General features: G+C 44.0%; 1 protein-coding gene across 2 annotated transcripts; it reads left to right on the top strand.

The window, feature by feature from the left end:
• Window positions 1-488: 488 nt before the first annotated feature.
• On the top strand, window positions 489-2,093 carry LOC145959020 (cell division cycle 20.1, cofactor of APC complex-like). 2 transcript variants are annotated; one of them, XR_014434627.1, is made up of 3 exons: window positions 489-1,051; window positions 1,151-1,395; window positions 1,678-2,093. XR_014434627.1 is itself a non-coding variant. In XM_083076911.1 (2 exons), exons 1-2 carry the CDS (start codon window positions 800-802, stop codon window positions 1,259-1,261), a joined length of 363 nt encoding a protein of 120 aa, XP_082933037.1. In that variant the 5' UTR covers window positions 489-799; the 3' UTR covers window positions 1,262-1,613. The 2 variants fall into 2 exon arrangements, 1 of the variants encoding a protein (XP_082933037.1); XM_083076911.1 differs by lacking the exon at window positions 1,678-2,093 and having other exon boundaries at window positions 1,151-1,613.
• The last annotated feature ends 10,177 nt before the right edge of the window (window positions 2,094-12,270 follow it).

Raw genomic sequence — 12,270 nt, 5'->3', positions numbered from 1 at the left:
GCCAAGGAATGGTGCTCCAAGTTGTCACGCACACTTCCACATAAAAATGATGCGGGTTTATTATTATTAAGACAATTTTAACCTCATTCATGCTTATTCAAACAGGGTTAAAAATAATGTGGTCTAGAAATTTATTGCAAGCAAGAAAAGAAGCAATAAGAAATAATAAAGAATGATTTTATTATAATTCTAGCGGAAACATGTGCCCTATTGAGGCTCGGGGGTCGGGCTGTCCCCGAGGAGTGATCTCTAACAGTCATCAGGTCTATACATCCCTATCGCACTACTACAAAAACACTATTTAACATCGCCATATTTACATCGGTTCTAGTAGAACCGATGTAAATCACAAAATGCGGTGGCAAACTTGTAAATAAATAGAAAATAGAAACATATTTACATCGGTTTTTCTTATAATCGATGTAAAAATGAAATCCAGGAGTTGTTCTACATCGGTTTTAAGCAAAACCGATGTAGAAATGAGACCCTAATTTTTTTGTTTGGCTCATCAGCAACCCCCTCTCCCTCTCTTCAAATCCCCAATCCCTCTTCCTCTTCGATTCCATCGCCACCTCCCCCTCCGACTCCCTCGCCTTCCTCCGCCACATCACCCAAACCCTCCCCTCCTTCTCCCCTGACCGCTCCACCTTCCACATCCTCCTCTCCCACCAATCCCACTCCCAATCCCTCTCCCCCATCCACCAAACCCTAAACCTCATGCTTTCCTCCGGCCTCGCCCCTGACACCGCCACCGCCGACATCACCGTTCGAGGACAGGTTCATCCCTAATAGGTCTGCGATGGACTTCGATTACGCTCACTACATGCTGACGAAGGGTAACAAGAAGGGAAAGGAGAAAGAGAACCCCGAGGTGACGTCACCGTCGCGAGAACTCTACTTGAAGCAACTCGCTGAGGCTTTCAACATGAACAGAACTCGAATCTTGGCCTTCAAGAACAAACCCCTGACTCCGGTTGAACTCATTCCCAACTTCATCCTTTCGCCTCCTCCTCCTTCCAAATCCTCTAAGCCCAGGCGTTACATTCCTCAGGTATGTTAATTAAATTTGGAATTCGAAATTATGTGTTTATTTGTCAGATGCTATGAAAGTTGAAATTGTGTTCTTATTGTTTGTGGAAATGGTTGTTAGAGTTCTGAGAGGACTTTGGATGCTCTTGATATACTAGATGACTTTTACTTGAACCTGTTGGACTGGGGAAGCAGAAATGTGCTCAGTATTGCCCTTGGAAGCAGGGGATGAGACGCTGAGATTTTGGAATGTTTTTGGAATGCCACAGGCTTCCAAACCAGCGCCTAAAGCTGACACTGAGCCCTTTGCTCATGTGAACCGTATTTCGTTGAATATGCATGTAGAATTTCTGCGAGCCTGAGACTGTGAGTTGTGCAGATATTCTAGACATTGTATTTATTTTTTTTATTTTTTTAACTTTCAATATTACCTTGAGCATTTTTTTGTACACATTATTTCTATCATGTTGTATTTCTAATTATGATTTTTAGTATTTACTGTTGGTATACTGTTCTGAATTCAATGGCAATGGTGATGGGTGTGAAGTACACCTGTTAAATGGACCATTCCATTTTTACTATTATCCACTTTTCGTGTTTCATGAAGTCACTAAGGGTGTGCTTATTGTGAATTTGTTGGAGTAACAGAGCTCTATTATGCTGGTAGTCATGGGATGGACATTATTTGTCCTCGTAGACAATCTAATTCTGATAATAACCCAGAGTGCATTAGTTCTGCTGACAAACAGGTACCAGTTTCAATGTTTTTAAGTGACATATGTTTCTGAATATACGTCCGAGGGTATGTGTTGATAAATTTTTCGAAACTAATAGATAAATCTTTTATGCTGAAAGTTTAATTTATTTATTAATTTTTGCCATTATTTATTTGTCAATTAAAGCATGGAACCATTGTTTATTTTTCAATTAAAGCACAGAACCATTGTTGTCAATTAAAGTACCAACCAGTTTCTTCTACTTATCTTCATTGCTGTGAGTGAATGTCGCCACCGGCCCAAACGGGCCTCGGCGGTCGCGAAGACGGTCGAGCTCACTTATTATTTTAGTTTTGAAAATGTATTGGATTATTAGAACGACTTGTTCTCAAACTGAGACCTTGTCGATCTTATCCAATTTATTTATTAAAATGTCTCACCAATCCATATTAATCCCAAGCGGGACCCTCCATGGATTAGTGGTTTTCGTAAAAGGAGGGTTCGTGGAGTCGCCACCAATGTTTTACTCAAAACATTGGAAAAAGGGATAAGGCAATTGATTTTATAAATCAACTTTGGCCATTACAACCAGAGTTGGGTAAGGGAGTCGGTTACGCGTGGGGAAGGTGTTAGCACCCCACAGCGCCCCTTTCGGGTTCCCTATGACAGATTATTTTCAAAAATAACAGCGTAAAATTACTAAATTACCCCTATTTATTCTAAGCACTTATAAATTAACTATCTACATGATGACAGTTTAAATATGCACACAGAAAGCAGTAAAAGGAAGGATTTAAGAAGAAACCTCTTGAAGCGTGCTTTTATATATTGAGTAAAACTGGGAAGCTTTTTGGCGTTCCCTCGCTCTACAAGCTCGCTCGCTCCTTCCTAAAAATTTTTAACTATGGAAATCCGGAGGATTTCCCTTCGACTAGGTTTGAATCTCCAAGCTAAGTGCTCGGCATTCCAGAACTTCGTCGGATCAACTCCCAGAGAGATTTCTAGGGCAGAACACTGCTCAAAAACCCCAGAATACTCAAGGAGGGAGTCAAAACTGAGTGCAAAAGTGTGGAATGACGTCCAATTGACGTCATATTTATAGGGAATAGGCGCAATACGGCCTACAGAAGCAATACGGCCGTATTGAAATTTTTGAACTTCAATACGGCCGTATTGAGTTCAATACGGCCGTATTGAAGTTCAGAAATTTCAATACGGCCGTATTGAGTTCAATACGGCTGTATTGAAGCTTCAATACGGCCGTATTGATTTCAGTACGGCCGTATTGAAGTTTCAGAAACTTCAATACGCCGTAATGAGTTTACTGCGGCCGTATTGAAGCTTCAATACGGCCGTATTAAGTGCAGTACGGCTGTATTGGGCTTCATTCCCTCCACTTCCTTATTTTGAGCTATTCTAAGACCTCTAGACCTACAGAGAACCCTCCTAGGGCCTTCCAGGAGTCCTTCTGGCGGATCTTCCTTCAGTCTTTGAGAGTCTTCAAGCTTTATTTCCGACCCGGACAATTTTAGGGGTCTACAGCTGCCCCCCCTTTACTTAGTCGGACGGTCTTTTGGTGTACCGGCTGACAAGTAAAGGAGTTGACCCAATTGTCCGGGTGATGTGCCAACCTTCTGACTTGTAGCGTCTTCCGGTGGAAAATTATAGAGTAGCCTCTCCAGGTTGTTGCATACATCGGCGCTTCTGACAACCTCGGTAGCTAAGTTTAACACCAACGTGCCTCTGACGACGCTGATGGCTGAGTATTGTCTCTCCAGACCTTGAGTATTGTCTCTCCAGACCTTGAGTACTGTCTCTCCAGACCTTGAGTACTGTCTCTCCAGACCTTGTTTTGAGTATTGTCTCTCCAGACTCTGTTTGAGTACCGTCTCTCCAGACCTTGTTTGAGTACCGTCTCTCCAGACCTTGTTTGAGTACCGTCTCTCCAGACTTTGTTCGAGTACCGTCTCTCCAGACCTTGTTTGAGTATTGTCTCTCCAGACCTTGTTCGAGTACCGTCTCTCCAGACCTTGTTTGAGTATTGTCTCTCCAGACCTTGTTTGAGTACTGTCTCTCCAGACCTTGTTTGAGTACCGTCTCTCCAGACCTTGTTTGAGTACTGTCTCTCCAGACTTTGTTTGAGTACTGTCTCTCCAGACTTTGTTCGAGTATTGTCTCTCCAGACCTTGTTTGAGTATTGTCTCTCCAGACCTTGTTTGAGTATTGTCTCTCCAGACCTTGTTTGAGTACTGTCTCTCCAGACTTCGTTTGAGTATCGTCTCTCCAGACCTTGTTTGAGTATTGTCTCTCCAGACCTCGTTTGAGTATTGTCTCTCCAGACCTTGTTTGAGTATTGTAGACCCCTAAAATTGTCCGGGTCGGAAATAAAGCTTGAAGACTCTCGAAGACTGAAGGATAATCAGCCAGAAGGACTCCTCGAAGGCCCTAGGAGGGTTCTCTGTAGGTCCAGAGGTCTTAGAATAGCTCAAAATAAAGAAGTGGAGGGAAAAAGCCCAATACGGCCGTACTGAACTCAATACGGCCGTATTGAAGCTTCAATACGGCCATACTGAAGTCAGTACGACCGTATTGACACTTCAATACGACCGCTGCGAACTCAATACGGGCGTATTGAAATTTCTGACTTTCAATACGACCGTATTGAACTCCAATACGACCGTATTGAAGTTCAAAAATTTCAATACGGCCGTATTGGCCCTGTAGGCCGTACTGCGCCTATTCCCTATAAATATGACGTCAATTGGACGTCATTCCACACTTTTGAAGATAGTTTCAACCCTCTCCTTGAGTATTCTGGGGTCTTTGAGCAGTGTTCTGCCCTAGAAATCACTCGGAGAGTTGATCCGACGAAGTTCTTGAGCCCCGAGCCATTTTGCTTGAGGATCGAACCTAGTCGAGGGGAAATCTTTTTGATTCCCTTAGTCAAAATTTTGTTCTAGGAGAGCGAGGAGTGGGCTTGTAGAGCGAGGGAACGCCAAAACGCTTCCCAGTTCTTTGCGATATATAAAAGCACGCTTCAAGAGGTTTCCCTTCAATCCTTCCTTTTACTGCTTTCTGTGTGCATACTTAAACTGTCATCATGTAGATAGTCAATTCATAATTGTTTAGAATAAATAGGGGTAATTTAGTAATTTTATACTGTTCTGTTAAAAATAATCTGTCATAGGGAACCCGAAAGGGGCGCTGTGGGGTGCTAACACCTTCCCCACGCGTAACCGACTCCCTTACCCAACTCTGGTTGTAGTGGCCAAAGTTGATTTTTAAATCAATTGCCTTATCCCTTTTTCCAATGTTTTGAGAAAAACATTGGTGGCGACTCCACGAACCCTCAATTTTATGAAAACCACTAATCCATGGAGGGTCCCGCTTGGGATTAATATGGATTAATGAGCCTTTTAATAAAATTGCTCGTTTGACGAGGTCTCAGTTTGAGAATAAGTCATTCTAGCAATCCACTATTTTTAAACAAATAAACGAGTCCAACCATCCCTCGCGAATGCCGAAAGCCCGTTTCGGGCCGGTGGCGACAGATGGCGACTCCGCTGGGGAAGCCTTGAGAGTCAGTCCCATTTAGTGACAGATTATTTTTAACAAATAATAGTTAAAATTACTTCATTACCCCTTGCTTGTATTATAATATGTTTATCTATTTGGCTTTAAATAACTGTTGTTTGTTTAAAATTCCGCAAATTGTTTGGAATAAATTGCACACAAACCTTTGCACACAACAGTTCCCTCTATACCCGGGGGCATGAGTGGTAATCCATAGGGAGTGGATGTTAGTACGGCCGGTTGATGGGTTTATAGGAGCCTATGAGACCGTTGTCGAAAAGCATCACTCAAGGTGATAACCATGAACTTGAGTCCGACGGTGCGTTGGAGCTTTCCATCGACCTACGACAAGAGGAATTGGGTCCCTATAATGGGGGCACCTTGGGGGCCTTTGACCAAGTGAGAACAGTTAGATCCTCCTTGAATATGCACTTTTCTGCAGGAGACCCCTACCTCGTAATTCGCTCGTGACTGTTCGTGGATGAGTGAATTGTCTGTGCATTGACTATGTGACATTGTATGAGCATACATTTGCATTCTTTAAACATACAATATTCCTAGTAAAATAAAAATAAATAGAAATAAGGATCTTCTAGTGCATGGTGTTGACATCTACCCTCATCACATTCATGTAGACAGTTTCCCTTTTCACCAAAAAAAATACAAAATACAAAAAATAATATTTACCCAAACCAAGCAATATCATGCATCATGTTAGGAAAATCCCAAGAAACATGATAATGCCTAGTTAAATAAACACTATGCATGCATATTCATCTCCATCATCTCATATCATGCATTTTACTGTAGATCATGGAGGGATCTAGGGGAGTGCAAGGGCAATTGAAGAAAGTGGACTTCTTATTATACCGTGCCGAGAGATTGGATCACCTCTGTACCTTGATGCCACGAGAGGCTCGTTTGGAGTTTGAAAAATCCTATGGACGAGTTCTCGACTTAATGAAGATTTGTGTAGATCCATCCTTTCTGAGAGCATTGGTCCACTTTTGGAGTCTCGGTCTACATTGTTTCGAGTTCCCCCAGTTTGACCTAGTTCCTACTCTCGAAGAATACGAGCTCATGTTACGATGGCCCAAATCAGCTGGGGTCTATATCTTGCATGATAACCATGTGGCCGTGGAGAGAGTTGCCACTCAGGTCAAATTACCATCACGATCAGCTGCCTTGGTGGGGAACAGCAATGTTAAAGGTTGGAAGCTTGCTATGATTGAAGACCACCTTTCTTCCTTGGCTGGTGAGGGAGATTGGTTAGCTTTCAACAAGACTCTAGCATTAGCTGTATTTGGGATGATCCTTTTCCCCTTCTACGCTAACACAGTGGACCATGCTGCAATGGACGCTTTCTTCGCTTGGGACGTACACATGAAGAGTCCCGTGCCTGCCATTCTCGCCGACACCTTGCTCTCTGTTCATTTGTCTCAACAGAAGCAAGGGAAAACCATTCGATGCTGCACCTCCTTGCTGTATGTATGGGGCATTACACACTTCTATGCTTCTAGTCATATGGGGACCTTGCCCGATCCATTGAGGAGTTTCTCCAAGATCCCCGTACGCCGCCGATATGCTTCCGAGTGGAAGGAAGAAATGGAACAGTGGAACATTAATCACTTCACATGGGTTTGCCCTTGGTTCCATCCGAGCCGTATATTGACGAGATGCGGCAGTTATCCAAGCATACCATTGATGGGCCTCAGAGGTTGCATAACCTACTCGCCTAAATTGGTTATGAGACAGCTAATGAGGACCCAAATTATTCCTACTAAAGAGGAGCTTGGAGGGTCGTGTTTCTCCTATGATTCCGAACATCAAAGGGATATGCACTCCGTCATAAGAGCGTGGGAGAGACCAACCTATGAGGGAGATCTCGAACTTGGAAAGCCTCGGGTATCCGTCTCCATTGATTATGAGGAATGGAGGAGCAAGAGGGGGGTGCCTCAACCATCCACTTCTTGTGCAACCACAGCAACAAGGAAGGCATTGCAAGAACAAGTCGACGCCTTGACCAAAAAGCTGGAAATTATGGGAGCTCAAATGAGAGTTCTTGAAGAGAAAAATGAAGAATCCAGTTTTACTATTGACGGTCTTCAAAGGCAATGCAAGAAGAAAGACCACGAGATAGAGCGGCTCAAGGATGAGTGTGCTAACCTCAATGAGGAGACTACTCGGGCATCCAAAATGCAAAAAATTGAACCGAGTAGTCAACTCCAAGAAGTCAACGCAAAGATAGCGCATCTGGAAGCCGAACGTGCAAAGCAGGCACAGTTGATCAGGGACATGCAAGAGGACTTGCTATCGACTCGATCCGACGCACAGAAATGGCGGGAGGTCGCTCAACGACAAGCCGCAAACCTGTCCGACTTCCGCAAAAAGGAAAGGGAAGGATTGGCACGAATGGCTAAACTCCAAGAGGAGAAAGATCGAGCCGAAGACGAGCTGAACGAGCTGCAGGCCATGATCAACTATCACACTCAGAAAGCGAAGGAGGCTCAGAAGACTTGTGATGATATGAGCCAAGCCGTCCACTTGCAAGTTGAAGCAATGGCACGCCATGTTGAGGAAGCCGAAGAAGAATGGCAACGACGTATGAACCCGCCTGTGGGTTTCTACCGGCTTTTCTCTTTTTGTAAAAAATTGCTTCAAAGCATTGTATAAAAAGTTGTGCACTTTCTTCAATGAATAAAATCGAATTCTTGAGATTTATCGCCTTTGCATCTCATTAGTCATTCATTTTGCATTTATCTCTCCTAGTGATTAATAATAAAGATTAATAAAAAGAAAGAATTAATTGATGTGTATGTTCAGAATGGATCGCACGCCATTTGTGATAAAATGCAAACCAACAACTACGCAAAGCGAACACACGACGACGCCGTTGTTGGTAGTCAAGATAGAAAAAGGGGAAGGCCCCACGCCGTTAAGGATTGTCGCTCCAAGACCTTTCCCTTACGAATCAAATAAGGCTGTGCCATGGATATACGACATCCATACTTCTACCGGCAGTGATATCTCCAACATCGCTGGACTTGGGGGCATGACTAGGAGTGGCAGGATCTACACTCCCGAAGATCTGCACGATAAAACTCCCAAGAATAAAGGAAAAGAAAAGGAGAAAACCGAGGAAGATAGAGAATCCGAGGAGGAGACTGATGAGCTGTTAAAATTCATCAAACAAAGCGAGTACTCCATTGTGGATCAACTTCACAAGACACCAGCAAAGATCACTTTGTTGTCATTGATCCTAAGCTCCGAACCGCATCGGCAAGCTCTGTTGAAGGTCTTGAACGAGGCATATGTGTCGCATACCATCTCCCAAGACAAGTTTGAGGGAATTGTTAGCCACATCACGGCTAATGACCACCTCACTTTCACCGATGAAGAAATCCCCGCCGAGGGACCTAATCACAACAAACCCTTGCACATCTCTGTAAAGTGCAAGGAGTACCACATCGCAAAAGTCTTGGTGGATAACGGATCTTCCTTGAATGTGATGCCCAAAAGAACTCTTGATCAAGTGGCAATCAAGGGAGTCCAAATGCGCCCGAGCAACATGATCGTTCGAGCTTTCGACGGTTCTAAGAGAGAAGTGGTGGGAGAAGTCAATCTTCCGATCCAAATTGGACCTACCATCTTCAACGTCGAATTCCAAGTGATGGATATTACTCCTGCATACAGCTGTCTCCTAGGCCGACCTTGGATTCATGATGCGAAAGCTGTGCCCTCTACGCTCCACCAAAAAGTCAAATTCATTGTGGGTGACAAACTGGTGACTGTACAAGCTGAAGATGACATACTCATCAGCAAGCCATCCAACATACCTTATGTGGATGCAGCAGAGGAAGCTTTGGAAACCGCCTTCCAAGCATTGGAAATTGCCAATGTTGAAACGTTTCCCCGAGAAATGAGGAAGGTAGCCCATATGCTCACAAAGAACGGATACTTGCCAGGACAAGGATTGGGCAAGTACTCCCAAGGAATCCCGGAGCTACCTATTATCAAGGACAATCCGGGGAAACAAGGGTTAGGATACAACCCTGTTAAAGATCAAAGAACGAAGAGGAATCAAGATCCTTCTCAACGTTCTTTAAGCCAGATCTTTAAGAAGGCTGGTTCACAAACGTCAAGGCCGGTCGTCGTCATCAAGTGTCCTTTTCCTTCTAATAGGGATGTGTAAATTCAGTGACTATTAGAGATCACTCCTTGGGGACAGCCCGACCCCCAAGCCTCGATAGGGCACATGTTTCCATTATGATTATAATGAAATCATTCTTCATTAATTCTTTATCGCTTCTTTTCTCGCTTGCAATAAAATTCTAGACCACATTATTTTAACCCTGTTTGAATAAACATGAATGAGGTTAAAATCATCTTAATAATAATAAACCCACATCATTTTTATGTGGAAGTGTGTGTGTCAACTTGGAGCACCTTTTCTTGGCCTCAATAAGTGCCATCATGGATAAAGAAATCCTAAAGAGCAAAAGACCCGCTAGGAATCCCACAAAAGGGTGACCTAGGCAAAAGTTAGGGTTACAAAAACCCGCTAGGAATCCCACGAAAAGGGTGACCTAGGCAAAAATTAGGGTTACAAAATAATGAACAAAAACAAAAGCCCGCTAAGACATCACAAATGGGTGTTTTAGGCAAAAGTAAGGGTCATCAAAAAGAAAAAGAATAATAATAAATCCATGATGGTACCATCAATTGAATTCAACAAGGGGCTCAAGAAAAGCTATCCAAGTTGTCAAAGCACAATCATTAATAACAAAGATGTGCTTAACCTCATAAGTGTTTAATCGAACAAGCCTAAACACATAAGCCTACCATGGCCAGCCATTCCTACAAAATCCATTTTTCAAAAATAAAACAATCCCCTCTAAAACACAAACTTTTGAAAAATATACCTTTTCCTTCTTTTCTCTCTTGTCCCTAACGATTTTTGAATAATCTAGTGGAAACATGGAGATATAGTGGTCAATAAGAGGGTTGACACATCTTCTAAAGGAAGGGAGAATCATTTGGTTGATAACACCAAAAAACAAATACGCATCATTCCTCGGTTACAGAAATCGGCAAAGCACAGTCTGTCTGGAGGAATGGCAAGATCCAAACAAAGAACGCATCGATTAATTCTTTTGAAAAACTGAATCAAATAGAATTAGGTGCATCTCATTCGCATACATACATACAGATGATAGGTGTACTAGAAGACCACTTATTCTCTGTTTATAAAAAAAAAAAAAAAAAAAAAAAAAAAAAAAAAAAAAACCATAAAATCAGAAAAAATCCAATACGCCCGTATTGGTATTAATACGGTCGTATTGGAGTTAACGTTAAGCACAACGTTTCAACTCCAATACGGGCGTATTACAATCCAGTACGATCGTATTGAATCCCAATACGATCGTATTGAATCCAATACGGTCCGTATTGGTTGTAGATTTTGTACATCAACGGAAAGGCCAATACGGCCGTATTGAATCCAATACGGGCCGTATTGGCGGAATTTTGCCTATAAATAAAGGCTTCCCCTCCCTCATTTTGCATACCTTTCTTCATTCTCCACATTCCTTGCTTGTGAGTGCATTCCTAGAGAGATTATCGGAAATGGCAGAATCTTCTCGCAAAAGGCAGAGAGCCCCGGCCAGACGTGTAATGACAGACCGACACCGAGACCGTCTGCAGCTCATAGAGACGTTCACCATCGAGCCGTCAAGAGTGCTCGACTTTGAGCTTCTCCAAGCGGTGGGCTTGGAGAATGATGTCAGGAACTACTTCGACGCTATAGGATGGGGATTTGTCCTTAATCCACCATCCCAGCTATATTTGACGGCCACGAAGGAGTTCTTGGCCACAGTCGGCGTCACGGAGTCGACAAACAGCTACGGGGAGGATGTTTGCGCGGTGGATTTCTGGATGAATGAAGGATACCGCACGCTGACGTTGGACGAGTTCAACGTCCAGGCAGGGTTTTTCAGCCGCACTGATCAGCTGGCCTTCCGAGATGCCATATGTGAGTGGCCTGATCAGTGGACTCCGGTTGAGATGTGGAGTTTGCTCACTGGCCGACGGGATTATCATTCAGGGGTGAAGGGCTCCCGGCTCCCGACTGCTCTTAGGATCTGTCATAAGATCCTCACCAGTACCATTCATGGCAGGTCCAAGAGTCAGGAGTCGATTACACGACCGGATCTGCTGGCCTTATACTGCATGGCCACCGGCCGGAAGGCCAACCCTGGATATTTCTTCCTTGAGCACGTGAAGAAGTTTGGGATACGAGAGGGAGGAGAGTCCAGACAGGGGTACATCTTGGTTGCCCCACTCCTCTCACAGCTGGCGGAGACATGGGGATGTCCCGATGGTGCGGAGCCAGGGGCGTTGGCGCCAAAGTTGATTGGTGCCTCCACCCTGATCAACATGAAGATCATCGCTAGATCGCCAGGAGGGGGGTTTGTGCGAGTAGATGGCCTCGAGACCTTCGACGACCTCCTCAACAATCTCGACTTTGAGGGAGGCGACACCCCGCAGCCAGAGGCTAGCACGTCACGGTCGGACAGGGGATACTTTGACGCCCGCTTCGACACACTGCAGCAGAGCATTGACACGCGATTCGATGCTTTTCAGCAGAGCATCGACACGCGATTCGATGCTTTTCAGCATAGTGTCGGTACATGGCAGCAGAGTACCGATGCTCGACTAGATACCTTGGTGCAGGGGTTCGACAACCTCTCCGTCTGGATGCATCGCCGCTTCCCGGACTCGCCACAGGACCCGCCAGCAGAGGAGTGAAGACTGGCTTCTGTTTTAGTGCTTTTTCATGTACTAGTTTGGTTGGGCTTAGCCCCATTTCCCAAATTTTTCTTGTACAAATTCATTTTTAATGAAATTTGCCACTTTTGAATTCAAAATTCTCTAGCAATTTAAATTCTATACC

Source organism: Cajanus cajan, chromosome 6, assembly GCF_000230855.2.
Source record: "Cajanus cajan strain Asha chromosome 6, NIPB_CcT2T_4, whole genome shotgun sequence".
In the NCBI taxonomy this organism is placed as follows: Eukaryota; Viridiplantae; Streptophyta; class Magnoliopsida; order Fabales; family Fabaceae; genus Cajanus; species Cajanus cajan.
This window is presented reverse-complemented; position numbering and strand designations above follow the sequence as displayed.